At 42.8% G+C, this 17,531-nt stretch overlaps 1 protein-coding gene across 2 annotated transcripts in view; it reads left to right on the top strand.

Annotated features, from left to right (window-relative positions):
• Positions 1-1,464: 1,464 nt before the first annotated feature.
• Positions 1,465-17,531, top strand: part of CLRN1 (clarin 1) — a 39,201-nt gene continuing 23,134 nt past the window's right edge. For both annotated transcript variants that reach the window (XM_036851600.1, XM_036851599.1), the window contains exon 1: positions 1,465-1,717. In XM_036851600.1, the coding sequence (XP_036707495.1) occupies positions 1,465-1,717 (253 nt within the window). The remainder of the gene's footprint in view (positions 1,718-17,531) is intronic.

The raw sequence follows: 17,531 nt of genomic DNA, 5'->3' as shown, positions 1-17,531 counted from the left end.
GTCATCTCTTCAAGGTCAAGGGCTGCTACGAATAGCACATAAATCTCAGAAGGCCTGGATTTGAATCCAGTTCCACTACTCTCTTGGGCAAGTTGTTTGCTCTTTCTGAGCCTCAGTTTCCGTATCTATGAAATGGGGATATCATGGTGATCTTCTTCCTCATCACTTTATACACTAATCGTGAGAATTAGATAATTTAGGTAAAACACTTAGCAAGGTGCCAGATGTAATAAGTTCTTACTAAAAGTTCACTTGGTAGGTCAGAGCCTAGCACAATAATGTGGCATAAATAGACATTCATTAAACACTTACACACACACACAAACGAGTACTATATCTGTTTGCAGAAAGAGGAATCTCACTGGAAATGCAGTGAAAAAGCTGTCACTGAATTCTGAACTTTAGCTTTCAGATCTTGACAATTTAACCAAACTCACTTTGCTATTTAGTCTTGCTCACACCTTTGTCTCTTGTCTCTCTGGCCAATTACCTCTGCTGGGACCTGTGCTTTTCAGTGATGAATTCTTAGTGCCTTCCATCTGACTACAATCCATTATTTCCATGACAATGCCTTTGTCTTCTTTCCAGATTCTGGTATTTCTCAGATCCAGAACCACATTCCCTTGCCATTGTCCCAAAGCAGTCAAATGTTTTAAAGGAAAACATTTAGAAATCTAGATATTTGCGCCTGCCTCTCCATATTTTTGTGTGCCAGGAAAAAACTGAATCAAACTCTCTATTGACACACTGGTTCTAAATCACTGATCTGGGAGAAAAGGAGTTAGGAGCCCTGGTTGTTGGTCTACGGTGCTTCAGATCCACACAGAATCCCCTTCAGTCCATTATTTTATCCTGCTACAATGAACATTTTCCAGAATCAATTAATTGCCAATATATATGTGTGTGTGTGTGTGTGTGTATACATATTCTTCCTACCTCTAATGACACTCCTCTTCTCTCCCCACCAAAAGCAAAAACAAAAATAAAAACACATCAATAAATGAACTTCTCAAGTTGCTGAAAATTTACCGTAGGAACCAAGCCTGTTTCTGAAAGTTTCAACTCACCCAATCAGACAAAAGGCAGAGGAGAGGGGAGGCATTCATCAAGTTACACGGAGGACTCCATCTGTTATCTTAGACCTCTGTTACCAAGGGACACAGGAGGAGATACTTGAAGGCAGTTTGAAAGAGTTTTATTTTACAGATTCTTAGTCCAAAGATTTCAAGTTAGAAGCAGCAGCAGAAAAGGAGAAAAAAACCAAGTGAGTGTGATGAAGCCACCTTCCTCCTGGCATTCTGACATCTCCCCTGGTGAGAAACGCCGTCGATGGAGAAGTTGCCTTTTCAGCGGGGTTCTGTCTGTTCAGCTTCCATAATAAATTCAGTCAAAGGGGCAGTCACTTCTCATCGGTCACAAAGGTCTGGTTTGTGAACCTCACCCTCACAAGAGCCATTTCTCATCATGCCAAGCCAACAGAAGAAAGTCATTTTTTGCATGGCTGGGATGTTAAGCTTTGTGTGTGCCCTCGGAGCTGTGACGGCCCTGGGGACACCTTTGTGGATCAAAGCCACCTTCCTCTGCAAAACTGGGGCTCTGCTCGTCAACGCCTCGGGGCAGGAGCTGGACAAGTTCATGGGCGAGATGCAGTACGGGCTTTTCCATGGAGAGGGCGTGAGGCAATGCGGGCTGGGAGCAAGGCCCTTTCGGTTCTCATGTAAGTAACTATTGCATTTGAATTATTTAATACTTTAGGCAAACTCTTCCAAGTGTTGCAAGAAATTATTTTTAAGAGCCTGGCCCTGTCTATTGCAGGATTTTTTAAACAGGTATGAACTATTTGAAATACCTAGGTCTCTTCTGAGCAGTTTCTTCTTCCTAGTTTTTATTATTTTGTTTTTATTATTTCATTCTTGCTATTTTTCTTATGACAACTTATAGTTCATGAGTTGCCAGGGAATTAAACTTTTTGAAAAGACAAGCAATTAAAATTCTTAAATATTAATATTTAGGTAAGAAATTATGGGCTCCTTTTTTAAAAGGGAGGAACTTGTGCAACAGGAAAGCTGTAAGAGATGATCTTGGTTTTGTTCTTTAAAAAAGAACCAGTGTCATGGGCTCCTTAACCAACTCTAGCTGCTTTTCCCCCTTGCACAGAACTTTGTTTCCTGTCTACACCCTTATTTTCCCTCCTAAGAGCTTTGCTGTCGAAAAATATTCTTTTTTTTTTTCCTTACCCAATTTGGATCATTTGACTATAGAAATTTAAAATGATACGCTGTGCTAACTGGGAAAGAATTGGAAGCCTATTTAGGATAGAAAATTTGCCACTGATTAACCTTCGAATCACGTACAGAATATGAGACAGATTTTCCTGTCGCGATATTTGTGAAATGGAAGTGTTACCTGTAGTATTTACAACCTGTTTATCTTAAGAAGAGAATTTTTAAAAAATTACCATGTGAATAGGCAACTCATTAAATGAAAATTAATAAAAAGTCATTTGTTATATCTCTCCTAGTGCACATTCAGAAATTATTATTATTTCAAAAGGGCTGGTTTGGAACAATCTTATGAAGACACAGCCAGTAAATTACTGCATAAATCACTCTTCAGGAAAGGAGGTTACCAACTGAGGCATTTAATATGAATTATTATTTTGCCTGGGTATTTTTTTTCTAGCATAGGTAGAAGGCTAAATTAATTGAATTTATTATTAACGTATGCAGTGTCTAATTAAATTTCAGTGCTGGCCTATTTATATTTCTGCAACATTCCTGACAATTTCTTAGCAGTCATTGGATACCAGCCTTCAACTCACATAGGCTGTTAAGTGATATGAATTTGCATAGGGCTCCAGAAAATCCCCAAGAATTAGTCTTCAGCTTCTCAAGAAATTATCATCTACTAGATTTGATGAAGTGGATACCCACCCTTTTCACTGCATGGCTTTAGTTCATTAAGGTAATGGGGCTCTCAGAGTTGCTTAGCTTCCCTTAGGGGGGAAAAAAGAACAAAGCAGAATGTCACGTGATTTGCAACTGTATTAAAAAACAAAAAAGGAAAAAAGATGAGTGAAACGATTTAACCATGAGTCATTGGCAGCTAAAGCGTGAATAAAGCTTCTCACAAATGAATTTAGACAAAAGCAGGGAGCCTACAGGGGATTTTTCTGGAGCCTTTGCATTTTGTACAGTGAAATGAAGATAAACTTTACTCATAGCACAGGACATGTTCCAAAACAATATGTTTTCTAAATACTTACTTCACAGTAAGCGCTATGCATAGCGTGTCTCATTTAATCCTCACAGGGCCACAGTCCTCTCTGGTCCAATGAAGGATTTTTTATGGCTGTGTCCTACACCAGCCCTGTCTATAATGAAGTTGTTCTAATCAGGTGCCCCTTTGCTTTCTGTGAAGACTCACAGAGCTGGTGGGGTTTAAACAATACCCTAGCCTATCTCACAGGATTGCATTAGTCCCCATGATACTCTGAACATTTTCCCCAGCCTAGTGAAGAAAATCTTGCATTGGACAGTGCAAATTTAGTTGGAGATTTACTCTGAATAAATTGGGCATTGACAGTGCCCTTATTCTAAATGAATTTTTGCTTGGTTCTGCTGTACAAGTTTATGTGTGTTATTTTTATGTGCAATGTATGTGTCACTCTGAAAACCCAGATATATGGTATAACGTGAGGATGAAGAATGGACCAGAAAAATAGTTAGGCGATGTTGTCATATTTGTTCCTATTAAATGTTCCCTATTGACCATTCTATCTCTTTTAATTATAACAAAAATCTTCCCTGCCAGCAGGCACAATTATGCTGGGAAAACTTTTGCCTCGTTTACTCTGCCTGATTCTCATCCATTTATGGGTCAGCGATTCATCTTCTAGAGGTCATAGCCTTCATACCTAGCACACAATTTCATTCATTATAATGAAGGACTGTTTTTCTTTCTAGGCAACACAACTGGTCGGCTTAGTTTTTCCTGATACGTCACCTGTAAAATTTTAATGATGGTGTTTAAACTCTAAATGTAGTCATCAAGACAAAAAGGACCGGTTTCTGAGCACAGGGTGTGTGGGTGGGTTTCTGTTTTGGTTTGAAACAGTGCGGCGCATCATCAAAATATGATACCCAAGAATCATATGGTATCAATCATTCCTAGATATGCTGATCTCTTCATTGCCAAGACAGTTCAATGAGCTGGGGAAAACATATGGAATATTTTTTTTGACATGTGAAAAATAAAATTTAACCAATCACGTATCACAGCTTGCAGCTTGAGTCATACTTTTTAAAGCATCTTGGACCTTATGATGGAAAATTTGTAAAATTTTCTTAGCAGAAATTTAGCTGACTTCACATTTTAGAGAAGCAGAGTTTCTTGACCAAATGAGGCATATGACCCAGATTGCAGAGGGAATGTTGAAACTACTTCGGTGAGCAAGCAGGTGGCTTCTCAAACATATTTTGGGGTAGAATAGTTGGGATTTAGGGTCTCTGCGACCAACACTGAGAGTTGGCACTCGGTCTCCATGGTCTCCTGCAAGTGTGACTCCTGTCTCCTGCAGATCCCACCTGTTCCAGGTGATCTACCTGCATCTCTCCCGTCACCCTCCCTACGCATGGCGGAGCTGCAGAGGTCTTTGACATACCACCTTCTAGTAACAATGCCTATCTCTCCCCGCCTCCTTAGCGCACCGCCTGTGTGGAAGCAGGCACAGTGCGGGTAGGAGGGACACCTATTGAGTTTGAGGAAGACTACCTGGTGGGAGGGAGGAGGCAAGGAAGCCACCTGTACTGTGTCACCCAGCATGCAGGGCCCCTCTGGGCTTTTAGCTCGGGGTTGGGGGGTGGGGGGCTACTGTCTAGTCTCACCCATTAAAACAATCCAGCTAATAGAGATGTTTTTCTCCTCCCATTGGGGGGAAAAAGTGATTAGTGGGATAGCAGATCGTAATGTTTAGGAAGCACTAGCATGAAGGGGAAAGCCAAATTCTCACAGTCAAATAACTGTTTCCTCCTTTATCCTTTCCAGACCTTAATGTTCACTCTGTTATTTCAAATCACCTTGTACTAAAAGTGTTTGAGGATGTGTATTTCACTGCAAGGAGAATGGGAGCCCCAAGAAGGCAAGGGGCTGTGTATCCCTCAAACCATCCCATTTCTCCCTCAAACCAGGACCTAGCATGATGCCTGTCACAAAGGGGTGCTTAGTAAACGTTTAAGCAATTTGCGATGTAATTTGCCACTCACTGGAGGTTAGACTTTCAGCAAATCATGTCACTTCGTTGGTTTTCAGTTCTTGCATCTATAAAATGGGAGGTGAAACTAGGCTATTTCTAATGTCTCTTCCAGTTCAAACACTCTACGATCTATAAAACAAGGGGCTGGCTGTCCTAGACAAGGCCCTTCCAGCTTTAAATTTGCATGTGACTCTTCTAGCTTCAGTTGCTTGAAACCCCCACTGACAGATTTTAGCCACCATCATTAGAAGCGGTGAGTTTTGTATGCCTTTGCTCTTTCATTTTCAAAGCTCCTGATTTTTAAAGTGAAGTATTCTGAAATACCTACCATTTATTAGGACCCAGATGAATTTCATTATCAAAGTGAATGCTTCTCTTTTTCCCCGTCATAACCTTTTACTTTTTGTGTAGAAAATTACAGGTTAAAGAAGGAGAAAATGAAAAATGGGGAATTCTGGAATTCTAGGGAAATGGGTTAGTGGGTTCCAAACAGCAGGAACAGCCATAAACACTCACGTAATTAAGAGAGGATTATTGAGAAAGCAAAAAAAGGGAGAAAATCAAAAGGCAGGGAGAGGCTGCCCTACTTCCTTCCGTTTTTTTCTTTCATTTTTCCTAGAAACTCCTCTTCCATTCTCACTGAAAAACTCCTCTTTCCTGAATCTAATTTCATAAACTGGTAATGGCAAGAAATGAGGAATGACTAGTATATTTAACACTCCACGGGTATTCTTTACCCAAAGGCAGAACTTAAGCAGAAATTATCCTCAAATTAGCGAGAAATATGGAAAAGGTGTTTTTGAGAAAAGGAACTTCTGGCTCTCCTTGGCTAGTACAGGACAAGAATGTTTATTTCTCTCTCCTCCCTAACAACTACCTCTAATATCCTTACCGGAAAAAAAATCCACAAAATCAAGCTTGACAATTGTAATTTTGCATATACGTGTACACACACACACATACACACACCGTCCTTCCCTTTAAATTACCCTCCACTCTAACAGCCAGTGAAGTCATTGACCTGGGCTTTCCTGAGAGATGAAGTAGAGGCTGACAGGGCTGTTTCTGCGGCTCTATGTGGCAGGACCTCAGTGGAACTTCCAGAACTTAACCCTGGAGTGTGAACTTTACCTGTTGGAGGACGACTCCTAAATCGTTCTCACAATTTGCTGCTCTGCCTTCTCTTTTATTCTCTGAGGGTGACTCATCTTCCCCAAGGACTTTCAGACAATCCAAAAGAAAAAATTACTAACTTCAGCTGCCCATTTATTGGGCGTCTCACGGGTGCCAGGCATTCTGCAGATATGAACTCCAACCCTTACGTGGGAGGTGTTATGATACTACTTCTCTTGAACAAATATAGAAACTGGAAACTCAGAGAGGTCACAAAACCTTCCCAAAGTCACAGACCTAGTAGGTAGCAGACCTAGGATTGAAATTCTTGATCTGCTCATTCCTCTGCCACATTCTGTCTCCTTACAATATGCAAAGAAGGATGCAAAGAGTTGAGGAAAATGTAAGAGTAGGACTCAGTTTCACCACCTATTTAAAATATTATGTTGGGTTGGTGAGGACGTGGAGAAAAAGGAACCTTTGTGCACTGTTGGTGGGAATGTAAATTGGTATACCCACTACCCACTATACCATGGAGGATCCTCAAAAAATTAAAAATAGAACTACCATACGATCCAGCAATTCCACACCGAGATATTTATCCAAGAAAGCAAGAACACTAATTCAAAGAGATATACGGCTTCCCTGGTGGCGCAGTGGTTGAGAGTCTGCCTGCCGATGCAGGGGACACGGGTTCGAGCCCTGGTCTGGGAAGATCCCACATGCCCGGAGCAACTAGGCCCGTGAGCCACAACTACTGAGCCTGCGCGTCTGGAGCCTGTGCTCCGCAACAAGAGAGGCTGCGATGGTGGGAGACCCGCGCACCGCGATGAAGAGTGGCCCCCGCTTGCCGCAACTAGAGAAAGCCCTCGCACAGAAACGAAGACCCAACACAGCCATAAATAAATAAATAAATAAATAAATAAATAAATAAAATTAAAAAAAAAAATTCTCCCTCCCAGGTTCATATAAAAAAAAAAATACACATCCCTATGTTCATAGCAGCATCATTTATAACAGCCAAGATATAGAAACAAAGTATCCATCAACAGATGAATGGATAAAAAAGATACGTTTTATATATACAATGGACTATTACTCAGCCATAAAAAGAATGAAATCTTGCCACTTGTGACAATGTGGATCAAACTGGAGGGTGTTATACTTAGTAAAATGTCACACAGAGAAAGACAAATACCGTGTGTTTTCAATTATATGTGGTGAATTACAAAATACAAATATAACAAAACAGAAACAGACCTACAGATACAGAGAACAAACTAGTGGTTAGCAGACGGGAGCTGGGTGGGGCAGGCAAAGTAGGGGAAGGGGATGAAGGGGTACAAATTCCCAGTTATAAAATAAATAGTTATAAGGATATAATATACAACACAGGAAATATAGTCAATATTTTATAACTTTGCAGTATAATCTATAAAAAGATCAGATTACTATGTTGTACACCTGAAATTAATATAATATTGTAAGTCAACTATACTTCAGTTTAAAAAAAAAAAACCTCAAAGGTGAAAAACAATTATGTTGGTGCTTCACAAAAGCTAGTTCTCATATAACCGGGTGATGGTACTTGGCCTTAAGATTTGAATTCATTCATTTCCTCTTTATTTCACATTTCAGTGGCCCTGATATCTCAGCCCCTATCTTTGACCTCTGGAAAGTAAAACTGTCAAGCCAAGCCTGTTTAAGAATCTGGGTTGAGCAGGTCACATGGGTTACGTAATTATATTACCTTGATGTTGATAGTTTACGTTGAAGGCAGAGATATCTGACCGCACATGTGGTTAGCTGATTTAAAATCTCTGCCTACGAAAATCTACATGATATGATCTTCAAAGTTAGCTACTTGGACTACAATAAATGTTTCACCACAGCAATGATGAAAATGGCAGGCACCTTCCTGAGGTGACATGAACAGTTTCAAAACAGAGGCAGGGATGAAAAAAAAAAAAAGCAGGTACATTTGATTCACTACAAAAACTGATATTTTTTTTATGAGGAATCAGTGGGATAGATGGGATAGAATGAGTATAAATCCAGATCTCTTTTTTTCAGAAGATGAAAAATAAAAACTCATTTTAATCTCTGGACTATATCAGGGTTTTCATAAAGCTAAAGGCATATTTCTTTTAAAAACAAAACTCATCTAAATTAAACAATGACAAATGTGCCTTTCGTCTAGTCATGCAGCTGGTCTATGTGCCTTTCGTCTAGTCAACCCAGGCTGGTTGTGGTGTGATACTCTTTTATTACAGGTATGAGAGCACTGACGAATAGCTAACTGTACCTGGCAGACTAATTTATGCAGGATTCGTATTCCCCTCCCTCTCGGCATGTTATAACTGTGGCAAAGCCATTCTTGGGAGTTATTACCCCAATATAATCATACCCCATGGATTCAGAGCAGTTAAATGGGTTCTGTTACCAGAGACACAGATGCACCAAAGCATCTGCCGTCCCTCAGCCACTGTGGGTGATTAAGACTCACTGATGGGGCTGCTTGCAATAGGCTGGAGTCAGGTAGATACAGTTCAGCTGAGAGAAATTCAGGCGTGGTACCAAGAAAACTGTATTATAAATGGTTCTATCATATCATCATGTCTCCTCCTTTTAAGTGCTGGGGTCACGGATTTCATTCTCCCTGACCACGTAACCATCAGAAACCTGGCTCAATACCTGCGTGTGCGACTAGGGGTGATATTAAAGGAGATGAATGCACTGAGTTTATGTCAGGGAATGTCTTTTACTGGATTTTCATAATGACTGGCTGCAGATGGGCTGAGGGGAAAGTCAGATCAAGAGCATTTCTGTAAGAAGAAAAGAAATCTTCCCCCTTATTCCCTTTCAAGAAAATGAATAGCTGAGCACCAAGGGGCCAAATACAACTTCTTTTTGAAACCTACCTTTTATGTGAAGGACAAGTTGAGAAGAAAAACAGGACCTCTGAAGCTACCATCACGGCTTTAATCTAGGAAGAAGTGGCGGCACCATGGCTAACATCATCATCAGAGGGGCTGCCTTCATTCTGAGAGCTTCACAGATGGTGTTACCTGCAGTTTACATCTAGCCAGACGAAGACGAATAGGGTCGATGCGACCTAAACCATTAGATCAGTGGTCTGTAACCCTGGCTGTGATTTAGAATCACCCGGGGAGTCTTGAAAACTACGGACGCCAAGGCTCCATCCCAGACCCACTGAATCAGGATCCCTGGAGGTGGGGCCTGAGCACTGGATAGTTTAGAAGCTCCCCAAGTGATTCCAATGTGTAGCCACGGCTGAGAACTATTGCGGTGGATGACGGCCAGAACAGGTAGAATCAGGTGAGGCCAAGAGCCAGAAGCCCTCAGTGTTAGGGCTGGGCAGGTCACCAGAAGGAGGGCGGTGAGGAGAAGCAGTAGTTAGTATTGTTTCCACACAGCTGGGAGGTTTTCTGGTCAAATTTGAGTTGGGATGTTTGCCTTCCATTCCTTTAGCTGCATATCTCTGTGAAGGGTCTCACACTTCATCCACACCCACCTGGCCTCGGAGGGAATGAGAGATCTGATTGATGGGTTTGCAGGAAGACACTGAGCATACTTGGCTCCCAGCCCCAGCGGCTTCAAAGGCTTCCCCTCTTTCCAAATCTGCCCACCAGTTACTGGAGTCTGCTCTTCCCCTGGCCGGGGTAAGGAGCCAGCTCTGCCCTGGATAGGGAGGCCCTCGGCTGTCCAGCCCTGCCTGTGGCCGGCAGGGAGTGGGGGGAGACTCCTAAGTCAGCGGAACTGGGGGGACGGCACATTCTCCAGCACTTTGTCAGAAATAAAGCTAATGTCTTGGCCTCCATCTGCGTGTCTCCTGTGCAAGGGCTCTGCTCCTTCTAAGAGACTATCAGGAATTCCTCTTTAGAGGTGTGTCATCAGCCCAAGCATCATTTTAGACAACCATTACAGAGAATGTGCAAGCAATTGCACAAGGGAAACAGAAGCGAGAATGGGAACAGTAGATCAGACACTGAGGGGAGTGTGTGACAGGTAGCAAATAAGTGATTAGCTCTAAATCCAAAGTTCTTGGATTACGTACAGCAGTAGTCACCCACCAGGTCAGGAAAAAAAAAAAACTCTGAGCTACGAGATAGTTTGCCTGACTTCCATGTAATCTAAGGGCTCCTCTGGGAGGATCTTAGGTCCTAATGTACAGATATGACCCCCACCTGTGGGCCAAATAACTCCTCGCCCTCCCAGTGATCAATCCTGAGGCTTGAAAATGCCAGCACTCTCACTGCACTGAGTTCTTAAATCCACCACTCTTGGTGGAACTACAACTCTTCTGCCATTCTTGTCATGTTAAAAAATATTTAAGTGATTGCGTAAAATTTACAAAGAGCTCCCACATAAATGATCTCACTGTGTCTCTCAAAAATTCTGTGACTTATTTCTATTACCACCCACGTTTACAGGTACGGGAGCTGAGGTAGCAGAGACCCCCATGAGCAGTAAATGGAAAAACCAGATTAATCTCAGACTTTCCTAATTCCCAAAGCTATGCTTTTCCAAATCTGCCATATTGTCCTTTGGTTGATGCCTGGCTATTTTTCTCTCTTCCCACCAGCTCCCCACCCTTCTTGCTTTGGTCATGTGTGATATTCTAACCATCACATAGTCTTGGTTAGTGCTTAAACATAGGTTTAGACCGGGTTTACTGATTCCTGTTTTAAGAATTGTAGGATGAAAGATACGACTGCTAGACTGGAATCAGTAAGAGATAAAAAGAGAACAAAGTTTCAGGATAAAATATAACAGAAGAACGCAGGAGATAGAAATAAAATAAATTTTAAGGCAAGTGAAATGAAAGCCATACATTTATAGCAATCAAATAAAACATGGATTAATGGCAAGTAATAAAAGAACATACTTAGCAGTTAGTAAAAACAGTTTTTTTATCTTATTACTTTCCAATGATCTATTGAAAACAGTGTAACCTCACATGTAAGACACAAATTCTTTGTAAGTTAGAGTATATGTGCCCGCATCCCCCTCACCCCGCCAAAAAAGATCATTGGTGCTTATGTGCCCAAGTGTTCTTCTAGACTCTGAGGACACAAAGGGAATAAGAGAAACAACCAAGAATCTAGCAGAAGTGTTTTTAAATAACTGACCACTTGTAAGAGCTGTACAGGTTCCTCAGTCAAGAAGGGCTAGGTTGTGTTTTAATAACAAATATGTCCAAATGTCATAGGTTTAAATCAACAAAGAATGGGAGTTCCCTGGTGGCCTAGTGGTTAGGATTCCAGGCTTTCACTGCCATGGCCCGGGTTCAATCCCTGGTCAGGGAACTGAGATCCCGCAGGCTGCACAGTGTGGCCAAAAAAAATCAACAAAGATTGATTTCTTGCTCACAGTACATATTTGTCAGAGATTAGCTATAGGTCTGTTTCAGGATGCAGCTACCATCCGGAATGTCACCAGTTGTTGCAACAAAGAGCTGTTGAGGCTCTCACACTGGCAACTAAATTCTCCGACCCGGAACTGACACATGCCACTTCCACTTATATTTTCTTGGCCAAGGTTGTTACATGGGGCCCTCAAAGGGGCCAAAACGTGCAATCCTATCGTGAGAACAGAATGGGGAAGAACCAGAACTATGGATGGTGGAATAGCACCCTTTACCACCACCATGAACTTTTTTGTTCAGAAAGCTCAAAGAAGGAGAATTACTCTCTGTCAGGGCAAGGCACAGAGAAATCAGAGGAAAGGAAGGATTAGAGTTAGATTTCACTAAATGGTATTGGAGAAGCCAATGTGAGCAAAGGAACAGCATGAGCCAAGGTATGAAGAGCCTATTGTGGCCAGAGTGCAGAGGATGTATGAGAGACAGGAGGAGGAGGAGGAAGGTAAGGCTGGAGAGGAAGCAGGGACCAGAATGTGAGGGGCTTTGCTGAATGGAAGCAGTTAACTTTATCCTGTGGCCATTGGGAGACCGTTTAAGGATGTTTAGCAGGTATGTGTCAGGACAGAAGATGGATTAGAAGACCAAAAGAGAGGTGGGTCAGAAGGCTCCTCCAAGATTTGGAGGTCCAAACCAAAGCACTGTCAGAGGGCTGGAAAGGGGAGCAAATATTTCCAAGATAATCAGAAGCAAAAATCAACAGGACTTGGTGACAGAGGATGAACCCCAGATTTCCTCTGGAGGGATGGTTGTGATCATTCACCAAGCTAAATACAGAAGGGGAAAATTTAGAGAGAAGATGAAATTACTTTTGGTCATGTTTAATGAGGTTCACTTATGGGCCAGCAACGAGACGTCCATCAGTTACGCAGATCCGGAGGTCATGAGCGAGGCTGGGGCGGAGGCACAGTGCTGGGAATTGGCAGATTGGAGGTGGTAGTTGGAGCTACAGCTGAAGAGGAGGCTTCCCAGAGAGGGGAATCGAATGAGAAGGCAAAAGGAGATGTGTTCTAGAAAACACCAATATTTCCGGGTAGAGGAGGAGGGACTTGTGAAGGAGACTGAGAGGGGATGGCCAGTGAGCTGGGAGGGAACTGTGGCAGGAGCAACCTTCAACCAGGAAGCAATGGTCAACAGTCCTGACCACCACAGAGGCATCGCATGAGAGACAACGAAGATAGCCCTGTGACTCTTATAGACGATCATAGGGGACCTTTGCTAAAGCAGTCTTGAAGGAGTGGTCCTCCTTTAAGAAGGGAGGTCCTTGCAGGAGCCGAGGAGGGAATGAAATGTAAGGACCCAAAGAAAGACTGAGGTCAGGGAGTAGTTAGAAGAGTCCTAAGGCCAGGCTAGGGGTGTGTGTGTGTTTGTGTGTGTGTGTGTGTGTGTGTGTGTGTGTGTGTGTGTGTGTGTGTGTGTGTGTGTATACAATGGGAGAATCTTGAGTATGATTCTATGCTGAGGGGATAGACCAGTAGGGAGGAAAAAGCTGAAGACAGATAGGACACGTAGATAATTAATGGATTTAGGAAGGACCCTGTGAAGCAAAAAAGGGTCTGAGAGCACAGGGAGGAGGCCAAGCCTTGGAAAGGAGAAAAAATTTTTTCATTAAGAATGGAGGGGGCTTCCCTGGTGGCGCAGTGGTTGAGAATCTGCCTGCAAATGCAGGGGACACGGGTTCGAGCCCTGGTCTGGGAAGATCCCACATGCCGCGGAGCAACTGGGCCCGTGAGCCACAATTACTGAGCCTGTGCGTCTGGAGCCTGTGCTCCGCAACAAGAGAGGCCGCGATAGTGAGAGGCCCACGTGCCGCGATGAAGAGTGGCCCCCAGTTGCCACAACTGGAGAAAGCCCTCGCACAGAAACGAAGACCCAACACAGCCATAAATAAATAAATAAAATTTAAAAAAAAAGGGCTGAATATTGTAAACCTAATAAATATTATAAAAAAAAAAAAAGAATCCGCCAAAAAAAAAAAAAAAAAAAAGAATGGAGGGAAGGTTGGCCTGGACCAAAAAGAAGGGTGGCCCTGGGGTACTGAAAAGTTGAGGGAATTCCTCTGATAGCCTTTGCTTTCTCTGTGAAATGGAACACTTCGGTTCTCTAGATATTTTCGAGCCTTTTGTAGACCAGGCAGAGAAGACTAAGGGAAATGGAGTGGGGATGTGACAGGTGCTTAAAAGCGGGGGGGAGGTTTGGAATATCTGACGAGAGACAGAAGAGGGAAAGACTGGAAAAGGCTTTGCAGAAATGGGGGTGCCACAGATCAGAGGCTCAAGGAGAGTGGGAGTCCAGAGGCAAGACATACAGCCCAAGGAATAGAGCCCCCCCACCCCGGCCAAATGACAGCAGGAGGGTAAACTTCCTAAAGAGAGCATCCCCTGTGACTGCGTTTTCACTCCCAGTCATTAACTTGTGACTTACTCAGCTCTGTTTCATAATAGTAGACTGTAGTCATGAGGGTACCACAGCCTTCCTCTGTGCTGAGCGAGCTATGTGATGTGGGTTCCCTTTCTCTCCTCTCCCTCCTGTGACTTGGCTGCCTTCTATTCTATTGGTAGAGTCAGTCCAATGACTAGTTTCTTCTAGCTCTGTTTCTGACTCGATATCTTGTCAGAAATCTCCACTTTCCAGACTTCACAGAGGGGAAATTGAGCTTTGAACCAGGAGTTTAACATGTATGTTACAGACTCTAACTCACCATCTTTAGGTTCCCTCGACCTTTACATATCTAGATAGCTTTCTCTTAGAAAGCATCCTGGCCCAGGTAATTCCTTTCCTGGGAATTCATCCAGAAAGGTTATTCCTGCTCATCACCCACCCTCATGATAAGAAAGAAAAAGGTATGTGCTTGAAAATGTTCATGGAAGCATTAGCTATAACACTGAAATAATGGAAGGCTACCTAATGGACAGTACTGCATCAGTTTGATGGAAAATCCATGTAGTTATCTAAATGGTAGTTATGAAGACAATCTGTATGACATGGGAAATGCTTATATTCTGAGTAAAAAGAACAGAATGTGACCTTGAAACTTCATTATGATTATAGTAATGTATAAAATAAATAGTAAGATGGACAAAGATTTGAAAGGAACAAAAATAAAGGAAAAGCTTGCTTTTTATGTTGGTGAGATTGTGGGTGAAATTTGTACCTTAATTTCCATTTCACTGTTATAATGTTGTTCAGTTATAAGATCCCTCCATAAAGAGCTGGACCTTTGCTCAAACTAACAGAAATATGGAGAGAGCAAGTCCATCTTCCCCCATCCTCCTGCCCTGCTAACAAAAAAGAGCTGTGTCATGTTCAAGTCTGAGATGGATTCTTTCACAAATCCCAAACTTTAAACCTTGTTATTAAACAGCCATCAGTTTCCATCGAACATGTTGACAATCTCCCAAGTATGTTGGATTAAAATTTTTCTTTTAATAAAGAGATTTGAAATTCCATTCCAGTTGCCAGCCAGGTCTTTCAACTTCTTAAAAGGAAAAAAAAAAAAAAAAACCCCACACTGGCTCCTATCATCCCTTTGGCAACTATTCTATTTTATTACTGCATTGTCCCAGATTCTCTCCAAAAACTCAATTCAGCTTCTATTACCACCAACCCCAGAAACAGCTTATATCAAGGTCACCAGTGACTGCCTGACTCAAAGGACAAATTCTGGTTCTCAACCAGAAACTCCCATCACACTTCAAACTGCCAACCCTCTTCTTCTCCTTTGGCCCTGACGTCGTTATCTGTATGGTCCTCTCCTCTCCTTCCTTCCCTCCTCACCGATGTGGCACTAACTCCTTTCCATCAGAATCACTGGCTTCCACCAGGAATCCCCAAACCTGCTAACCAGACTCCATCCCTGCATCCTACTCCAAGCAAAACGTATCCATCCAACACATCTGTGTCCAGCAGCTGCATTATGCCTTCTCCACAGCAGCAGAACCCCCTAAGGAGGTGAAAATTGATTCTTGGGGTCAAGAAAATATCCCTTACTCCTTAGAAAGTATGTATTATATGTGTATAAAGTACACATACAAATACAATACAGAAACCAATATACAATATATCTGTGGTATTAAAATTTCATGCATGGGGGGTGATTAGGAGGAATGTCTAAAAAGACTCCTTGGGTGAGGAGCAACAGTGAAAACAAAAGGTTGAGAAATACTGCTTTGCCAGCATTCTTAGGCGCTAGGAATACAGCAGTGGATGAAACAGACCAATGCACCTGTCCTCATGTTACGGGGGAAACAAAGAAACAAATAAGTAAAAATATACCACTTATCAAACGGTGATAATTGCTATGGAGAAAAATAAAAACAACACAAGGTGTTGGGAGTTCGGGGGTGGGGGGGGTGACTGGGCAGGGGGTTGCAACTTTAAATAAAGAAGGCCTGCCCAAGAAAGTGGCATCTAAGTAAATACATGGAGGTAAAGGAGCAAGCCATGAGTTATCTAGGGAAATATACAGGCTGAGGGAACAGTATGTGCAAAGGCCCTGAGGTAGCAGTGTTCCCGGCTCGTTTGAAGTACAGTAAGGAGACTAGTGGCTGGAGCACACCAAGCAAGGAAACAGGTAGCAGATGAAGTCAGAGGTCTGACAAGAAGTCCAATCATGTACTGCCTAGTAGGCCATTGTATTGACTTGGCTTATACTCTGGGTGAGATTAGAATTTTCTAGAAGGGTTTGAGCAGGGGACTGAAATAACCCAATTCACTTATAAAAGATTCCACTGGCTATTGGGTTGAGAGCAGATTGCAGGATGGAGGGGTGGAAACAGGGAGACCAGTTAGGAAGCCCTTGCCGTCCTCCAAGTGAGAGATGGTGGTGGCTTAGACCAGTTGGAGCAGTGAAGACAGGGAGATGTGGTCAGGCTCTGAAGGTGCCAGCAGGTTTTCCTGATGGATTAAACATGAAATGTGGGAGTTAGAGAAGAATCAAGGATGAGGCCAAGGAAGAATCGGACCGCCAGCAACCGAAGGCTTGCTGAAGGGAGAAGGCTAAAGGAAGCAAGGGTGAGAAGAGGAGATTATGAGTTCAGTTTGGGACACCTTGAGATGCCTATTCAATATCCCAGTCAAGATGTTCAATAGGTAATTGGAGGACATGCAAGGGTGGAATTCAGGGAGAAGTCTGGGCTGGAAACATCTGCTTGAGAGTACTTCCAGTTAAAGCCATGATACTGCATAGAGCACCAGGGGAGTACGGGAAGAGGGAGATGAGGTCAAGGAACTGAGTTGTCCCCTGGATGGCTCAGGAGATGAGGTGAACCAACAAAGTAGTTCAAGATGGTAGCCAGGGAGGTAGCAAACCCAGGAGAGTGCAGTTCCTGCAAGCCAGGGGGAAGAAAGCGTTTCCAGGAGGAGGGAGTGAGCCGCTGTGTCAAACGTAGACCAGGTAAGATGAGGAGAAACATGGACCATTGCGTTTGGCAGCTTGAAGCTCCCTGGTGCCCTGGGAAAGGTAGCATTAGTGCAGTGGGTTCAAGAGAGAAAGTGGAGAGAGGAATGACATGCTGAGAGTGTAGGCAACTCCCTGAGAGCTTTTGCTGTAAGGGAAACTGAGAAAGGGGGTAATAGCTGGAGAAGGACTTAAGTGAGATTTTTTTTTTTAATATTTATTTATTGATTTATTTTTGGCTGCATTGGGTCTTAGTTGTGGTGCGAGGGCCTTAGTTGCCCCGCAGCACATGGGATCTTAGTTCCCCCACCAGGGATCGAACT

This window comes from Balaenoptera musculus, chromosome 4, assembly GCF_009873245.2.
Source record: "Balaenoptera musculus isolate JJ_BM4_2016_0621 chromosome 4, mBalMus1.pri.v3, whole genome shotgun sequence".
Taxonomy (NCBI): domain Eukaryota; kingdom Metazoa; phylum Chordata; class Mammalia; order Artiodactyla; family Balaenopteridae; genus Balaenoptera; species Balaenoptera musculus.
The sequence above is the reverse complement of the archived record's forward strand: the minus strand, read 5'-3'. Positions and strand labels throughout refer to the sequence as shown.